General features: G+C 45.2%; 1 protein-coding gene across 2 annotated transcripts in view; it reads left to right on the top strand.

The window, feature by feature from the left end:
• LOC140467221 (transcription factor ETV7-like) overlaps positions 1-9,709 on the top strand; it is an 80,184-nt gene extending 70,475 nt beyond the window's left edge. For both annotated transcript variants that reach the window (XM_072563445.1, XM_072563444.1), the window contains 4 exons: positions 187-414; positions 3,178-3,320; positions 6,654-6,754; positions 9,323-9,709. In XM_072563445.1, coding sequence (XP_072419546.1) covers positions 187-414; positions 3,178-3,320; positions 6,654-6,754; positions 9,323-9,437 — 587 coding nt within the window. In that variant the 3' untranslated portion in view covers positions 9,438-9,709. The remainder of the gene's footprint in view (positions 1-186; positions 415-3,177; positions 3,321-6,653; positions 6,755-9,322) is intronic.
• The last annotated feature ends 8,504 nt before the right edge of the window (positions 9,710-18,213 follow it).

Raw genomic sequence — 18,213 nt, 5'->3', positions numbered from 1 at the left:
AACTAATTATCGCTATTTATTTTATCTTACTCTTTATATATGTCAGCTTTTACTGTGACAAAACATCTAGAACCTTTTTGTTCTGAGTATATACAAATATTCTCCAACAAGTGACACATATGACTGTCACATCTTCTCCCCATCCCTTGAAGGAGCTTGTATTTGAAGTTTCTTTTCCTGTTTTAGACAGGACAGCACCGCGAATTGTGAGCATTGTGCAGTGTCCAAGATCTGCCAGTGCCATGAGCTCACCAACGCCGATTCCCGGCAGTAAGCTGCACAACACTGAGGCCTTCCAGAATGGTCACTGGGAGGAACCACTAAACCTCTCCAACAGGTCAGAGGGGACGAGGGGTCTTGATACATGCTCACTCCCGTCAGCATGGCAACCGACCGTCACTGGGAAGATAGCAGGTGAGGCTTCTGAATATTGCGAGCTGTTTAATGTCCATATGATCAGCAGGATGTTACTAATTTAGTTTGTTGTATTTATGTGAGAGCCCAGATTAATTTTGTAAAATCATGCTCCAGTACCAGGCTATAGAGACAGGAAAGCCCAGGATCATTGCTTGTTCTGAGCTATTGGCTGAGCTGGGGATCATGGTCAGGGTCCCCAAAGCCAATCAACATGTATCTGCCACCCAGAAATAAAAAATCATCAAAAGGCATGATTGAGCTTGATGGGCAGCCAACAGTGGGTAAATAACCTGAACCTTGGCAACCCATGGCTGTGTGGAGCTCTGTGTCTCAGTCAGAGGCCACAAGTCTCAGTCCAGGGTCTGGGTTACCATGGGTTACCACCTCAGTGCAGTGCTGAGGGAGTGCTGCACTTTCAGAGCCGCAATCTTTTGGATCAAATGGTCCGTCTTCTTTCCCAAAGGATCCCATGGCACTTCTCAATGAAGAGCTAGGCTGCTCCTGATTCTGTAAGTGTTTCCATAAAGCAGCTGGTGTTTTGCATTGCTAATGGCAGGATCACACTGTGCATAGTCTCTGCCTCATTTCCTTCTGTACGATAGTAATGACACTTTGAGACATCCTGAGATCACGGATTGTACTGCATGGATTGTAAATGTGTTTTTCCCTTAGATCACTGGCTAGCCAATTAGGGATTGACAGCTCATGCTGGCTTTACCTGTGAAGTCCCCAGCCCATTAAGAACAACTTAAGCAATCTCCCTCTCCTGTTATCCCTTTCATTCTAGCTTTTTTCTTTCCAAATCCCTTACCCTCATTCACATTTCTGCTTTGGCTCCATCTGCTTCTGATTCTCTTGAATCCTATCATCAATGACAGAAAACATTGTTGGGAGCTGGCATTACTTATACAGCTCTCACAGAATGAGCTGATGTGGAACACAGAAACGTAGGGGTAGGAATAGGCCATTCGGCCCTTCAAACCTGCTCCTCCATTCAATATGATCAAGGCTGATCATCCAATTCTGTCTCCTATCCCACTTTCTCCCAATACCTTTGATCCCTTTAGCCCTAAGAACTATATCTAACGTCTTGTGGGAAACACTCATTGTTTTGTCCTCAGCTATTTTCTATGGCAGAGAATTCCACAGGCTGTTTGGGTGAAGAAATTTCTCCTCCTCTCAGTCATACATGGTCTACCATGTTACAGCTGTAGAAAACTTTAGTTAGGTCACATTTGGAGTATTGTGTATCGATCTGGTCAGCACATCTTAGGAAGGATGTGGAGGCTTTGGAAAGAGTGCAAAAGAGGTTTACCAGAGTGTTGCCATTAGCTCCAGGATAGGTTGGGCAAATGTGGTGGTTTTCCCTCTAGCATTGGGGCTGCGTCTTTCTCCCAGGGTGGAACTGTCAAATAGTAGGGGACAAAAGTTTAAGGTGAGATGTGAAAGGTTTAAAGGAGATGTGTGAGGTAATTTTTTTAAACAGAGGATGCTGGGTACCTGTAACATCATAGCAGAGAAATCCTGATGAAGAGTTTATATCTGAAACGTTGATTCTCCGGCTCCTCAGATGCTGCCTGACCTGCTGTGCTTTTCCAGCACCACACTCTCGACTCTGATCTCCAGCATCTGCAGTCTACACTTTCTTCACTCTGTCACTAGGCTCTGGATTCCCCAGTCATTGGGAACATCCTTCCTGCAGTTAGCCTGTCTTAGTCCTTTTAGAATCTTATAGGTTTCTATGAGATATCCCCCCTCCTATGAATTTAATTCTAATTGATTCAACCTCTCCCCATTTGTCAGTCCTGCCATCCCAGGAATCAGTCCAGTAAATCTTCATTGCACTCCCTCCGTAGCCAGAACATCCTTCCTCAGTTACAGAGACTGAAACTACACTCAATACTTCAGGTGTGGTCCAACCAAGGCCCTGAACAATTACAGAAGCCATCCCTGCTCTCAAATCCTCTCGCTATGAAGATCAACATCCCATTACCTTCTTCACCGCCCGCTGTTCCTGCAATGCTTCCTTTCAGTGCCTGGTGTACAAGGACACCCAGGTCTCATTGCACCTCCCCCTCCCCCAATCTCTCACCAGATAATGGTCTGTCTCCTCTGTTTGCTGCTAAAGTGGATAGCATCACATTGATCCAAATCACATTATAAAGATGAAATATTTTATATATATTGTATTATCCACATTATTGAATTAAAGATTGGAGAATATCGGGTCATTGGGTTTTGTTTGTGGAACAGGTGCTCAGAGGGAGCAGATTTCCCATTTCAGCACTTGGGACCAGGAAACATTGCTACCCACAATCCTCTGAGATCTCTATGCTCTCTTGTTCTGGCCTTTTGCTTCTCTCTGATTTTAATTGGTCCCCCATTGGCAGCCCGGCCTGAGGTCACAGGGATCCAAAGCTCGGGATTTCCCTCCCTAAACCTCTCCATTTCTTTTCTCTCCTTTTCAATGTTTATTGAAGTCCCTCTTTAGTCATTCATCTGAACACCTGACTGAGCATGAATTTGATTTGATTTGTGAAAATTTTGCAAGTGCCATCAGGGAAGTTCATCAAATAATGAAGAACAAAGAAAGCTGAGATAAACAATGCAATAATGGTTGGGATTTTGAAGATGAAAGTAGATAGGAGATATGGTCTGCAGGTACTCAATGAGAATGCCCAAGATTAAGTGTGCAGTGAAGTTGCAGGAGGACCTGTTTGCTGCTGATGTTAACCTCTAATGAGACTGATTTCTGTGTAGACTGCAGGCTACTGTGGGACTACGTTTATCAGCTACTGTCTGACAGTCGATATGAGCAGTACATCAGGTGGGAGGATAAAGAGTCCAAGATCTTCCGTGTTGTTGATCCCAATGGACTGGCACGACTCTGGGGAAATCACAAGGTGAGCAGCTTTCACTTTCTGGGTGAGGAATCCAACAGATGGTTCTATCTTTGGGAAAGAGACATTCGATCAGCTTTCAATCAAAAGTTACAAATCTTCATTGATAAACCTCACCTGATACTGTCAGTCTCTTCAACAAATGGGCGGCACGGTGGCACAGTGGTTAGCACTGCTGCCTCACAGCGCCAGAGACCCGGGTTCAATTCCCGCCTCAGGCGACTGACTGTGTGGAGTTTGCACGTTCTCCCCGTGTCTGCGTGGGTTTCCTCCGGGTGCTCCGGTTTCCTCCCACACTCCAAAGATGTGCAGGTCAGGTGAATTGGCCATGCTAAATTGCCCGTAGTGTTAGGTAAGGGGTAGATGTAGATGTAGGGGTATGGGTGGGTTACGCTTCGGCGGGGCGGTGTGGACTTGTTGGGCCGAAGGGCCTGTTTCCACACTGTAAGTAATCTAATCTAATCTAATCTAATCTAATCTAAAATGCTTTCCATGTGGAACCATTGTGTCAGTTAAAGTTTCCCGTATCACTTCAGCTGGAGTGTTCTTACCAGTGGAATGACAATACCCATTCACCTGTCGAGTCTGCTCCACTATTTAACTGAATCATTGATTACAGAACCCTCATTGCCCCAGTCGAGGTGATGTTGAGCTACCCTCTTGAATCACTGCAGTTCTTGGTGCATTAAAAGTAGAGGGTTTTGACCCAGTGACACTGAAAATAAAGCAATAAATTTCTAAAGTCCGGATGGTTTATGGAGGGGACCATACAATGTTGGTGTTCCCATGTGTCTGCTGCCCTTGTCCTCCGTGATCGAGATCATGGACTTGGAAGGTGCTGCTGACAGAGCCTTGGTCATTTCCTGCAGCACATATTTCGATCCACACAGTGCTGCCACTGGACATTACTGGGAAAGAGAGTGAACGTTGAAGGTGATCGATGTGGGCCAATCAAGTGGGGGGCTGCTTTGTCTTCGATGGTGTCAAGACCCTTGAGTGTTATTGGAGTTGCATCCATCCAGACAAGTGGGAAGTATTCCATCACACTCCAAACTTGAGCCTTGGAAATGATGGACAGGCTTTGAGGAGTCAGGAGGTGAATTACCCGCTGCAGTATTCCGAGCCTCCAACCTGCTGTTATAGCCACTGTGTTCATTTGGAGATCCCAGTTGACTTTCTGGTCAATGGTAACCCTAGGATATTGATAGTGAGAGATTCAGAGATGGGAATACCATTGAATGTCAAGGGGTGCTGATTAGATTGTCTCTTATTGGTGGTGGTCGTAGCCTGGCATTTGTGTGGCACGAATGTTGCTTGCCACTTGTCAGCCCAAGCCTGGATACTGTCCAGATCTTTTTGCATTTGAACATGGACTGCCTCAGTGTCTGAGGGGTCACAGATGGTGCTGAACATGTTGCAGCGAATGTCCCCATTTCTGACCATTTGATGGAGGGAAGGTCATTGATGAAGCAGTTGAAGATGGTTGGGCCTAGGACACTACCCTGAAGAACTCCTACAGAGATGACCTGGAGCTGAGATGACTGACCACAACCATCTTCTTATGTACCAGGTATGATTCTAACCAGCATAGAGTTTGCCCCACCCCATTGACCCAGTTTGGCTCAGGTTCCTTGATGCCCTTCCTTGGTCAAATGCATCCTTGATGTCAAAGGGCTGTCACTCACGCCTCACCTCTGGAATTCAGCTCTTTAGGCCAAGTTTGAACGAAAGCGAGAATGAGGCCAGGAGCTGAGTGGTGCTGGTAGAACCTAATCTGGGCATCACTGAGCAGCTTACTGCTGAGTAGGTGCTGCTTGATAGCACTGTTACTGACACCTTCCATCACTTTACTGATGGTCAAGAGGAGACTGATGGGGCAGTAATTGGCCAGCTTGGATCTGTCCTGTTTTTTGTGTACAAGACATACCTCAGGAATTTCCCACATTGCCAGGTAGATGCCAGTGTTGTAATTGTACTGGAACATCTTGGTTATGGGAGTGGCAAGATCTGGAGCACAAGTCTTCAGTCCTGTTACTGGAATGTTGTCAGGGCCCATAGACTTGGCAGTATCCAGTGCTTCTAGCTGTTTCTTGATATCACATGGAGTGAACAGAATTGGCTGAAGACTGGTATCTGCTGGCGACCACAGGGGGAGGCTGAGATGGATCATCCACTCAGCACTTCTGGCTGAAGATTACTGTAAAAGCATCAGCCTTATCTTTTGTACTGATGTGCTGAGCTCATCCATCATTGAGGATGGGGATATTTGTGGAGCCTAATCACGTTTTACAAGATCCTTTAGATTTGTCTATCTCTTGTTGCTTATGCTGTTTGGCGTGCAAGTAGTCCTTTTTAGATATCCCTTAGGCATGCCTTCCTGCACTCTCTATTAAACCAGGGTTGGTTTCCTGGCTTGATGGCAATGGTTGAGTGGGGGATATGTCAGGCCATGGGATTACAGACTGTGGTTGATTATGATGACAGTCCTCAGTACGTTAGGAAATGCTAGTCTGGAGTTGCTAGGTCTGCTATGGAATGATCCCATTGAGCATTTTTCAATGTGAAGGTGGGACGTGGTCTTCAGAAGGACTGTGCAGTGGTCACTCCTGCCAATACTGTTCCTGAGGCTGGTCAAGGGCTTGCAGATTTCCTCTCTTGTTAGTCACATTGCCACCAGGTGCAGAGCCAGTCCAGTAGCTATGTCCTTTCGGGCTTGGACAGTCGCGGTGCTACAAGCCAATCTTGGTGATGGCCATTGAAGTTCCCACATTAAGTGCATCTTGTGTCACCACCATCATGAGTGCTGCTTCCATATCATGATAAAACGGAGAAGGACGGAGGGGAGCAGTCAGCAGGAAATTTCCACACCATTTTTGCTGATGGCTGAGATTCTGCGAGGTTTAGAGTCAATGTTGATGACTCCCTCCAGACTTCGAATGAGTTGATTCTGCAGGTGGAGAGAGGAAGCGTAGAAGGGGATTGAATCAATGTGTAGACTCCATGATATGTGCATGCACTGAGATTGATTTTTATTTTGAAAGGATGTCAGGAATGTGAAACCCAGGCATGAAAATGATGTCAGGGTTCCAATTAAATGTCAAAATAGGCTTGTGGGGTTGAATGGCCTCCTCCTGTACCTCCGCCTTGTCTGAAGAAGTTATTGCACTGGGCTCCTGTTTTTCCAAAAGGGTCCAACGTAAAATGAAACCACAGTTTGGCAGAGTCTATTCATGGAAGTTCCTGGAGAGCTTGATATCGGGTGCACCTTTGAGTATCCAGTTTGTCTTCCAGTTTCTGTTTTTTTTAAAAGAAGATTTTGCTTTTGTTTCCACCCAGAACCGAGCAAATATGACGTATGAGAAAATGTCAAGAGCTCTACGGCATTATTACAAACTAAACATCATCAGAAAGGAGCCCGGCCAGAAACTCATCTTCAGGTAAGTCTCACCATCTTCACTGAGTGCTCAAGATCACATTCTGTCATGGGAATCCCTCTCCATTCTCACTCCGACATTCTCACAACATTATGGCCTCTCTGTAAGTTAGCAAACAGAGCTGTATGATTCAGTGAAGTGATGGGTAATGAACACACACTGTACCTTGGGAGTAGGCTGGGATTGGACTGGCAGTATCATGTAGGACAGAGCCAGCTCCTAAATGCTGAACACTCCTTTTGAAAGACTTGCATTTATATAGCGCTTCCCACAACCCAGCATTCTCAGCCAATGATGTGCTTCTGAAGAGCAATCACTGTTGAAATGTAGGAAACATTTGACGCACTGTAAGATCCCACAAACAGCAATGTGATAATGACCAGATATCACTTTTTGGGGTATTGACTGAGGGCTAGATATTACCTGGGAAAACTCTCCATGCTTATCATTGAAATGGTGCTGTGGCTGCTTCTAGTTTCACCCATCAGAGCAGCCAGGACTTCAGTTCAACTTGTGTTCCAAAAGATGGCACCCACAGCGATGCAGTACCTCCTCAGTGCTCCACTGGAGCGTTAGCTTTCAATTGTGTACTGGAATCCTGGAGGGCTCCATGATTTCACAATCTTCTGAGTCTGAGACCAGTGTGGACCCTACTTGAGGGAGTGGCTCTTTGAAACCCAGTGTCTCTTCACTCCCCACCAGTAACCCCACAGCTGTTGCACAGTGAGCGACAACAAACTGAAAGCATTTGAGTCTTCAATCTGCATTGGAAAAGGCCTCAAGTGAAAATGTCTTTGAGATATAGGAGAGACATCTACGTCCAGTTAACAATAAATCAGATTTTCAAAACAAAAAACCTCCATGAGTCTCGAAGAGGATTGTGGGATTATACACTGCATTTGTTGAATTAGAGGGTGATACAGGTTACCCTACCTCCTAAATTAGTATGTTAACACTCTGCATGTGTGTTGGTACTGATGTAAGGAACTTACCTGAGTACAGTTACAAATATCCACCTGTCCAATTGGCTCTTCAGTTAAAGATAAATAGTGAAAACAAAATGAACTTTGTGCATGCCGTTTCCAGACACATGCTCCAGGTGAGAAAGACTTACACAGTATTATAGACCAGGCCAAACCCCCTCAAAACATATCAAATATCAATAGTCTAATCCCTAACTTTTATCTTTATTTAAAGGCAGGTGGAAGGCGCTGTGCTCCAGATGTGATTTGATTGGTCAAACTACTAGGTTATAATCAAATAGCACTTTGTTCTTACACCACGTTTAAAATACAGAAAAAAATTTACATAACTTTACTTCTTAATGTACTTAACAAAATAATATTCTATTTAACTACCACCGTTCTAATATAGAAGCATCCCATAAACATACCCTTGGCAAAGGCAAATTCAACAAAGCAGATTTCCCTCACTTGCTATCTCCTCCAACCCAGGAGAAGGAACACCAATGGAATGAATCCAGCAGCAGAGAAAAAGAGCTGGACCTATCAGCTTCAATTCCAAAAAAACTCAACTTCCACAACTGAAAGCAAAACTGAAATCCTGAATCTGAGGGAGCTTGGCTGTGCCCATTCATGCTTCCTTTGTCTAATTGTTTTAAAAACCCATAGTTATTTATGCTGCTTTCCATGGAGCAGAGGCATCGGGCCCAGACTGACAATGCCCCTTCCCTTGAAGAAAAACAGGACAGAACAAATCCCTCTCAAAAACACATCCCTCATCGCAAGCGGAACATACATTGGGAACATGTAGGCTACAATCACACTGGCACTAGCCATCATGATATCTCTCAACCAGCTTCACCTGGCAGTGAAAGCTGGGAGCTACATCATAAGAGGCACGTCAAGAGGGCTAGGGATCAGAAAGTTTACAAGTCCCTGGGTCACACTCAAAGTGAGGAGTGAAATATTGTCACATTTGGTTGGTAGCTTTCACAGCAGGAAGTGCTTCTGAGGAACATCATTGTATTTAGTGTTGCAATTCCACAGGCCAGGAGGAAATCACAGCAGAGGTGGCTTTCAGAAAGTTGCCCTGCGGATTGCCAGCTGTTTACTGTTGTTGGATTTGGGGTCAATTCTGCTGTCAGAATTATCTTCAACATAATGGCTCTGAGATCATCTGCATTGACAGTAAAGCAGTAAAAGTCTAACCTACCCCATCTTACCACAAAGAGAAGGTCACTCACACCAAACCATTTGGGGGAAAATTGTACCATAATTAATATGTGATTGTCCATAGACTGTGATGAGGGTGGGGGGGGGGAAGGAGATAAAACAGGTAAGTGCCCATGATGGGGGGGTGGGGGCCAGGACATGGACAATGGAAGGAACAGCATTGATGGGTTGATTGGTATTTTCAGATTGTTGACTTTTCTATGTTCATGAATATTCCAAAATTACAGTTTACTGCTCTGAAATTGTCCTCCTTTCCCGAGACTGTGTTCCAACCCAATAACTCGCATCTCCCTGTTTCCAACCATCAGTGTAGCCATTCTTTGAAAGGTCAGAGTGTGACCCCTTCCATGACCCCTAACCACATCTGTTTACACAGGTTCCTGAAGACCCCAGATGAAATCACCCATAAACCGGAAAAATTGGAGCAACTGGAATTACATGAGCAGGAAGGAGCCGATTTTAAAGAGGACACATTTCAGCTCTCTCCATGACAGTGACGTTACAAATGGCACCTACCTGAGCCCTGAGCCTGCCCAGTTCCGGGCCCTGCAGACTGACACTTAGCAACCCAAAACAAACGTTCTCTTTTCCGAATGGTACCGCCGTGAAGTTTTCCTTGCTTTCTGGGGTTTGTGATTTTGGTTTGTTGATAATAGCACTACATTCAATACATGCACTGGCAAACCTGTAAGATATGTTGAGAAGCTTGCTGTGAGAGTTGTGAAGAAAAATTGTGAATAAATTCTTAATACTTTGAGTCCTATCTGTCTGACTCCCTCATGTCTGTTCAGCTCTTTAGAAGCAACAAGTGCAGGATAGCAGAACTGAGCGAATGAATTAAGAGTTGGAGGCTTCATTTTGATCTTTGGGTGATGGTGTGAGCACTGTGTTGGTTGGGTCTTGATCTGGGAGTGAACAGGCCCCACTCTCCACCCAGTGTAAAGCCCCAGATCTCATTTAAACCTCATTAGTGAACAGCAGGGTGTGCAGCAGCATCCACATATCACCCCTTTCAGGTCTCAGGTTGAAGGGCCACCAGTAAGACCATTTGTGATGCTGGGTGAGAATAATGCCAACCTGGAGTCAGTTTCTCACTGGAGGTATATGAATGTGATGCTGCTGCCCCTTTAACAAGGTTATTTTGTCCTTGGTTTTTTCCCAAGAGGTCATAAAGGCAGAGGTGTTGAATTATCTACTTTAACAATAGCAGTGGAGTGGCCAGTTCTCTCAATTCAGGTTTTTTTTTCTAGTTTGGTTTGTTACAGGAGGCAGTTAGGAGGTGCTGGTGGCAGAGAAGCTGCTACAGTGAAGCATGGTTTCCCAAGCTTCAGCAACTATTTCTGGCCTGACTCTTCTCTCTGAAATCCCTCCTGCCTGTAAGAACCTGAGTTTGAATTTAACATTTGCCAAGGGGTGTGTTTTTGGGATGTGTTGTGGATATTGGAACAGCTCCTTCATTAAGTTGCAATTTCAAGTCAGTTGGATTTCCAAATCGTTATGTTATTCTAAATTCTGTTTTCTTTTCTTCATGTTTCAACCGTAGTTTGTAAATAAGTTCTGTTTTACTTAAAGCCGAGTGGTTTAACCAGCTGCATCACACCTGGAACATCCACTTCACATCTGCCCTTAAAATAAGAAAGATCTAGGGTTTGTGCTATCTTCTTAAAGTGTTTTGAGGGGGTTTGGCCTGATCCATAACATGAAAATAATTCCATGTTTCCCATCGGCAGGTTCCTGTGTCTCCAGGTGATTAAGATTCTGCTAATATTGTGGCCACCCCAGGTGCCCCATTGAAAAGAGAAGCTAGATTCACAAGCTCAGGAGCCTCATTGATTATTTTATAAGGGAGACAGGAATGAAGCTATGGTGATACAGTTAGTGAAAGGCACAATCACACTGACATAGACATGAATGGCCTTTTGGAGTGCAGTCATTTCACATCATATACAACTGCAGTATCACCTGAGACAGGCAACGTTCTGACCAAATTCCAATCATACACCCCCCCACAGTGCAGCCTTAGACCAGCAGCAGAACTAGAGTAATGCAGAATAGATTGAGAGTAGACCTAGAGCAATACAGGATTAAATTGTAAAGTGATGGAAGAGCTTGCTGACAGTGTGACAGTGTTGTGGAGCACTGTGGAGAACGAGTCATTGAATGTATTTAAGACAGAGATAAAGATGTTCTTCATTAGTAAGAGGATCAAGGGTTACAGGGAGAAGGCAGAAGAATGAGGTTGAGAAGCATATCAACCATGATTGAATGACAGAGCAGAAGTGATGGGCTGAATGGCCTAATTATCCTCCTGTGTTTGATGTGGTCACCAATAGCCTGCTCCCTGAAAATCAGTTTGGATTCTTCTCCCGATCTCATTGGTTGAAATATGGACAGTTGAGCTGAACCTCGGTTGGGGGGGTGTGGAGGGGGTGGGAGTGTGGGAATATCAGTGACTGCCTTTTAACTGTTTAATTTGTGGTAACATTTAGGAATTTCAGAAGCATCGAAACATAACAATGTGGTTGCCATGGAGTTGAAGCTAAACATCACCCTATTGATGAAGGGCTTTTGCCTGAAATGTCGATTCTCCTGCTCCTCGGATACTTTCCAGCACCACTCTAATCTTGACTCTAATCTCCAGCATCTACAGTACCCACTTTCACCTTACGCTATTGAAAGGCATTACCAGTTCTCAGCCCTACACACGGTAACTCAGAAAGGGAGAGCTGATTTGAGAGGCCCAGTTACAAAGAGATAGAGACATTAACTAGAATGTGGAGAAGGGTAGGGAAGGACTGTTGTGTGCTAAGAAACAAGCAGATGTTTGTGAGAGAGACTTTTCAGTTCGATACAAAGGGGACAGAACCTCCAGGATTTAATGAACTAGAAGTTACCCAAGGTGAGCTTTGCTGGTGGAATCCTGATTGTGAAAAACTAGGCTGAGTGCAACAGAGGTCATCAAAAACGTCTACCAAGTGTGAGGGAGTAGTGAGAGTGTTGGAGAGTTGGGAGTAGTGTATTCTTCAAATTGGATACATCTTCCAGAGTGGGGTCTGTACCAAAGGTAATGCACGCAATGCGCTTATACCATGTGTTAGCCAATCTGAAGTAGCTTTTCTTTCATTTGAGGCATTTGCTGCTTGTTTGGTAATATTCAATCAAGATTGATATTGGGTTGTTTGCTTCAGTTTAGTTCTGGTGTGATTTTTTTCCCCTTTGTGGGTGTCATGGGCTTGAACCTGCATTTATTTCCCATCCTTAATTGCCCTGGTAAAGGTGTGGGGGAGCTGCATTCTGAACCTCTGCAGTCCTTGGGGTGTGCAGCTGCCCACAATGCTGTTTAGGTTTTGGGGATTGGGGTACAGTTCCAGGAGTTGGACCCAGCAGCACCGAAGGAATATGTTTCCAAGTCAGGATGGTGAGTACCTTGGAGAGGACCTTATGGGTGGCGGTATTCCCATGGATCTGCTGCCTTTGTATTTCTAGATGGCAGTGATCGTGGCTTTGGAAGGTGCTATTGAAGACATCTTGGCAGATTTCTGCAGTGAGTCAGCTGTAGGTGGTACACACTGGTGCTACTGTGCATCAGTGGTTGAGGGAGTGAACCTCGAAGGTGATGGATGTGATGCCAGTCAAGTGGGCTGCTGTGTTCTGGATGGTGTCAAACTTCTTGAGTACTGTTGAAGCTGCACCCATCCAGGCAAGTGCGGAGTATTCCATCACCCTCCAGCCTTGGGCCTTGTAGATTGAGAACAGGCATTGGGGAGTCAGGAGGTGAGTTACCACATGATTCCAAGCTTCTGACCTGCTCTTGTATGCACTTTTATACGGCTCACCCAGTTCTTTTTCTGGTCAATACTACCCCTTAAACAACTGGTAGTGGGGGATTGAACAATAGTAACACCATTGAAGGGCGAGGGATGATGGCCTTTTATTGGAGATGATCATTAGATGGTACTTATGGGGCATGAAGGTTACTTGCTACTTTTCACCCAAGCCTGGATATAATCCAGATCTTGTTCCAAATGAACATGGACTGCTTCAGTATCTGAGAAATTGCAATATTATTTAAAAAGTTAGGTACAAAAGTATGAAAACTGAAATGGGTAAATAATGCATAGCATTTCTCCGGTGCAGTGAATCAAGTGGGAAAGTTTATCCGCACCTTATCCAACCTTATAGTGAGTTTTTGTAAATAGGCCAGCAATGGTATTAGAGTCAGGAATAGACTGCAGCTTTAGAAAGAATGAAAAATACTATAAAATGGTAAAATATAGATGCAGAATTCAGCCATTCAGCCCATCGAGTCTGCTCTGCCATTCAATCATGGCCGATATGTTTCTAACCCCATTCTCCAGCCTTTTCCTCATTATCCTTGATCCCTTTACTAATCAAGAACATACCTATCTGTCTGAAATACACTGAATCACGTGGCCTCCACAGCACTTTGTGGCAATGTGTTCCATAGATTAACCACCCTCTAGATGAAGAAATTCCTCCTCATCTCCATTCTAAAGGGTTGCCCCTTCATTCGGAGGCTCTGCCCTCAGGTCCCACTCGTGGAAACATCTCCATGTCTACTCCACCCAGGCCTGTGCAGTATTCTGTAAGTTACAATCAGATACTCATCATCCTTCTAATAGATCCAGAGTCCTCAACTGCTCCTCATAGGACAAGCCCGTCATCTTTGGGATCATTCATGTGAACCTCCTGTGGACTCTCTCCAATTCCAGCACATCCATCCTTAGACCAGGCCCAAAACTGCTCACAATATTGCAAATACAGTCTGACTAGAGCTTATATAGCCTCAGTGGGAAGTCCCTGCTCTTGTATTCCAGCCCTCTCAAAAAGAAAGCTAACATTGCATTTGCCTTCCTAACTGCCAAGTGAACCTGCATGTTAACCTGAAGAGAATCCTGAACATGGACTTCCAAGTCCCTTAGTGCTTCAGATTTCTGAAGCCTTTCTCCATTTTGAAAAGAGCTTACAGCTCAATACTTTCTACCAAATTGCAAACTTCATATTCTTCCACATTATATTCCATCTGCCATTTCTTTGCCCATTCTCCCAGCCTGTGCAAGTCTTTCTGCAGCATTCTGCTCCCTCAATACAACCTGTGCCTCCATCTAACTTGGTGTCATTTGCAAACATAGCACCAATGCCATTTGTTCCTTCATCCAGATTGTTAATGTAGAATGTGAATCGTTATGGTCCCACCAGTTACTGGCTGCCATCCTGAAAAAGAGCCCTTTATTCCCACGGTCTGCCTTCTGTCACTCAGCTAATCCTCTATCCATGTCAGAAGTTATGTCCTAGTGGTGTTTTAGCACATTATAATCCAGGCTTACTCACTACAATGGTTCCAGTCTCATCATCCACAAGACTGGGAGCTGTCTCTGTACAAGTGTAAACTGACAAGTGTTCTAAGTTGAGAGTCATAGAATAGAATTTTTGAATCCCCAAAGTGTGGAAACAGGCCATTCAGCCCAACAAGTCCACACAGACCCTCTAAAGAGTAACCCACCCAGACTCATTCCCCTATCCCATTACTCACTGACTAATGCACCTTACCTACACTCCCTGAACACTATTGGCAATTTAGTATGGCCAGTTCACAGCTTTGGACTATGGGAGGAAACTCACACTGACACAGGGAGAATGTGCCAACTCCACACAGACAGTCGCCTGAGGCTGGAATCAAACCTGGGTCCCTGGCGCTGTGAGGTAGCAGTGCTAACCACTGAGTCACCGTGCTGCCCGAGAACTTTGATGGAGGCTGAACAGAGGTATATAACCATTGAGTGGAAGGAGTTAACAGTAACCTGGGCATGTGAGACATTCACAGATAAACCCACGGGACTGAAATTCCAGGACAGGATGGACTGTGAGTCTTAGGTAAGATGATTGGGATTGAAGGCAATCTCAATAATGCCTCTCTGCAGACAAAGATTCAGGTGAGGCTGATAAGATAGAAATATGTTCGAGACAGATACACTCTCAGGGTGAGGGCTGGGAGCAGAGCCAGGGATAAGGGTCAGGAGGCACAGAGGGGGAACAGGGCGCAGAGTGGGTGATAAGGAGCAGGGAGAGGGAGCGGGGCATGGTGAGGGGCAGGAGGCAGAGGGCAGAGCAGGGAATAAGAAACAGTGAGAGGGAAAGGGGCAAGGTGCCCTGGAGAAGGTGATCTAGAAAGCTGAGAAGTTAGAGATGCTAGAGTGTTCCCTTACAGTAAACACAGCCTGGTGTCTCTTCCAAGGTTAGATTAGATTAGATTAGATTACTTACAGTGTGGAAACAGGCCCTTCGGCCCAACAAGTCCACACCGACCCGCTGAAGTGCACCCACCCAGACCCATTCCCCTACATTTACTAAGGGCAATTTAGCATGGCCAATTCACCTGACCTGCACATTTTTGGACTGTGGGAGGAAACCGGAGCACCCGGAGGAAACCCACACAGACACGGGGAGAATGTGCAAACTCCACACAGTCAGTCGCCTGAGTCGGGAATTGAACCCGGGTCTCTGGCGCTGTGAGGTAGCAGTGCTAACCACTGTGCCACCGTGCCACCCACTATGGGTTGTTTGCCAAGAGTCAATGCTCTTCCTTTGTTTGCCATTCCTCCTGCCTGTCATAAATGTCTGACACATGCCTGTCATCTGAAGCAGCTCAATACACGAGGGCTGTGTCTGGGAAGCTCATTCAAAACGAGCTGTGTGTCTGTGCTGAGGGCTGGAGCTCACTCTGTCCTGTTACATAAAGCTGTAGCTGCAGTCCTTGTGAATGACTGTATACCCCAGTGCAGCAATAGACAATAGGTGTAGGAGTAGGCCATTCTGGCCTTTGAGCCAGCACCACCATTCATTATGATCATGGCTGATCATTCTCAATCAGTATCCTGTTCCTGCCTTATCCCCATAACCCTTGAGTCCACTATTCTTCAGAGCTCTATCCAATTCTTTCTTGAAAGTATCCAGAGACTTGGCCTCCACAGCCTTCTGGGGCAGAGCATTCCACACAGCCACCACTCTCTGGGTGAAGAACTTTCTCCTCAACTTTGTTCTAAATGGCCTACCCCTTATTTTTAAACTGTGTCCTCTGGTTCTGGACTCACCCATCAGCGGAAACATACTTCCTGCCTCCAGAGTGTCCAATCCTTTAATAATCTTAGATGTCTCAATCAGATCCCCTCTCAGCCTTCTAAACTCAAGGGTATACAAGCCCAGTCGCTCCAATCTTTCAGCGTAAGATAGTCCCGCCATTCTGGGAATTGACCTCGTGAACCTACGCTGTACTCCCTCAATAGCCAGAATGTCTTTCCTCAAATTTGGAGACCAAAACTGTGCACATTATTCCAGGTGAGGTCTCACCAGGGCCCTGTACAGCTGCAGAAGCACCTCTTTGCTTCTATACTCAATCCATCTTGTTATGAAGGCCAGCATGCTATTAGCTTTCTTCACTACCTGCTGTACCTGCATGCTTACCTTCATTGACTGGTGTATAAGAACACCTAGATTTCGTTGTACTGCCCCTTACCTAACTTGACTCCATTTAGGTAGTTATCCGCCTTCCTGTTCTTGCCACCAAAGTGGTTAACCACACATTTATCCACATTAAACTGCACCTGCCATGCATCCACCCACTCATCTAGCCTGTCCAGTTCACCCTGTAATCTCCCAACATCCTCCTCACATTTCACCTTCCCCACCCAGCTTTGTATCATCAGCAAATTTGCTAGTATTACTTTTAATACCTTTTTCTATATCCTGAATGTACATTGTAAAAAGCTGCGGTCCCAGCACTGATCCCTGCGGCACACCACTGGTCACCGCCTGCCATTCCGAAAGGGAGCCATTTATCACGGCTTTGTTTCCTGTCAGCCAACCAATTTTCAATCCAAGTCAGTATTTTGCCCCCAATACCATGTGCCCTAACTTTGCTCACTAACCTCCTATGTGGGACTTTATCAAAGGCTTTCTCAAAGTCCAGGTACACTACATCCACTGGATCTCCCTTGTCCATCTTCAGAGTTACATCCTCAAAAAATTCCAGAAGATTAGTCAAGCATGATTTCCCCTTCATAAATCCATGCTGACTCTGACCTATCCTGTTACTGCTATCCAGATGTGTCGTAATTTCATCCTTTATAATTGACTCCAGCATCTTCCCCAACTCTGAGGTCAGTTTTCTCTCTCCCTCCTTTCTTAAAAAGTGGGACAACATTAGCCACCCTCCAATCCACAGGAACTGACCCTGAATCTATAGAACATTGGAAAATGATCGCAACGCATCCACGATTTCTCGAGCCACCTCTTTCAGTACCCTGGGATGTAGACCATCAGGTCCTTCAGCCTAACAGTCTCTCCAAACACCATCTCCTGCCTAATATGAGTTCCCTTCAGTTCAGGTCCTTCAGCCACTATTACATCTGGGAGATTGCTCGTGTCTTCCCCAGTGAAGTCAGATCTAAATTACCAATTCAACTCTTCTGCCATTTCTTTGTTCCCCGTAATATATTCCCCTCTTTCTGTCTTCAAGGGCCCAATTTTAGTCTTAACCATTTTTTTTCTTTTCACGTACCTAAAAAAGCCTTTACTATCTCCTTTATATTTTTGGCCAGTTTACCTTCGTACCTCATTTTTTTTTCTCTGCGTATTTCCTTTTTAGTTATCCTCTGTTGTTCTTTAAAAGCTTCCCAGTCCTCCGTTTTCCCACTCATCTTTGCTATGTTATACTTTTTCCCTTTTTGGCGTTATCTGGTCCTTAACTTCCCTCGTCAGCCACGAAATGATCCTGCAGCTTCTGCATTATACCCAGAAATATCTGCCATTGTTCCTCCACTGCCATCCCTGCTAAGGTATTGCACCATTGAACTTTGGCTAGCTCCTCCCTCATAGCTCCATAGTTCCCTTCATTCAACTGAAATATTGTCACTTCCGATTCTACCCTCTCCCTTTCAAACTGCAGATTAAAGCTTATTGTACTATGGTCACTACCTCCTAATGGCTCCTTCACTTCGAGGTCCCTGATCAATCCAGTTTGTTGCACAATACCAGATCCAGAATTGCTTTCTCCCTGGTCGGCTCCAGCACCAGCTGTTCTAAGAATCCATCTCGGAAGCACTCCACAAACTCCCTTTCTTGGGGTCCAGTACCATCCTGATTCTCCCAGTCTACCTGCATGTTGAAATTCCCCATAACAACTGGAGCAATATCTTTGCAACGGACCAATTTCAGCTCCTTATTCAACTTACACACTACATCCAGGCT

This window comes from Chiloscyllium punctatum, chromosome 45 (genome assembly GCF_047496795.1).
Source record: "Chiloscyllium punctatum isolate Juve2018m chromosome 45, sChiPun1.3, whole genome shotgun sequence".
NCBI classification, from domain to species: Eukaryota; Metazoa; Chordata; class Chondrichthyes; order Orectolobiformes; family Hemiscylliidae; genus Chiloscyllium; species Chiloscyllium punctatum.
The sequence above is the reverse complement of the archived record's forward strand: the minus strand, read 5'-3'. Positions and strand labels throughout refer to the sequence as shown.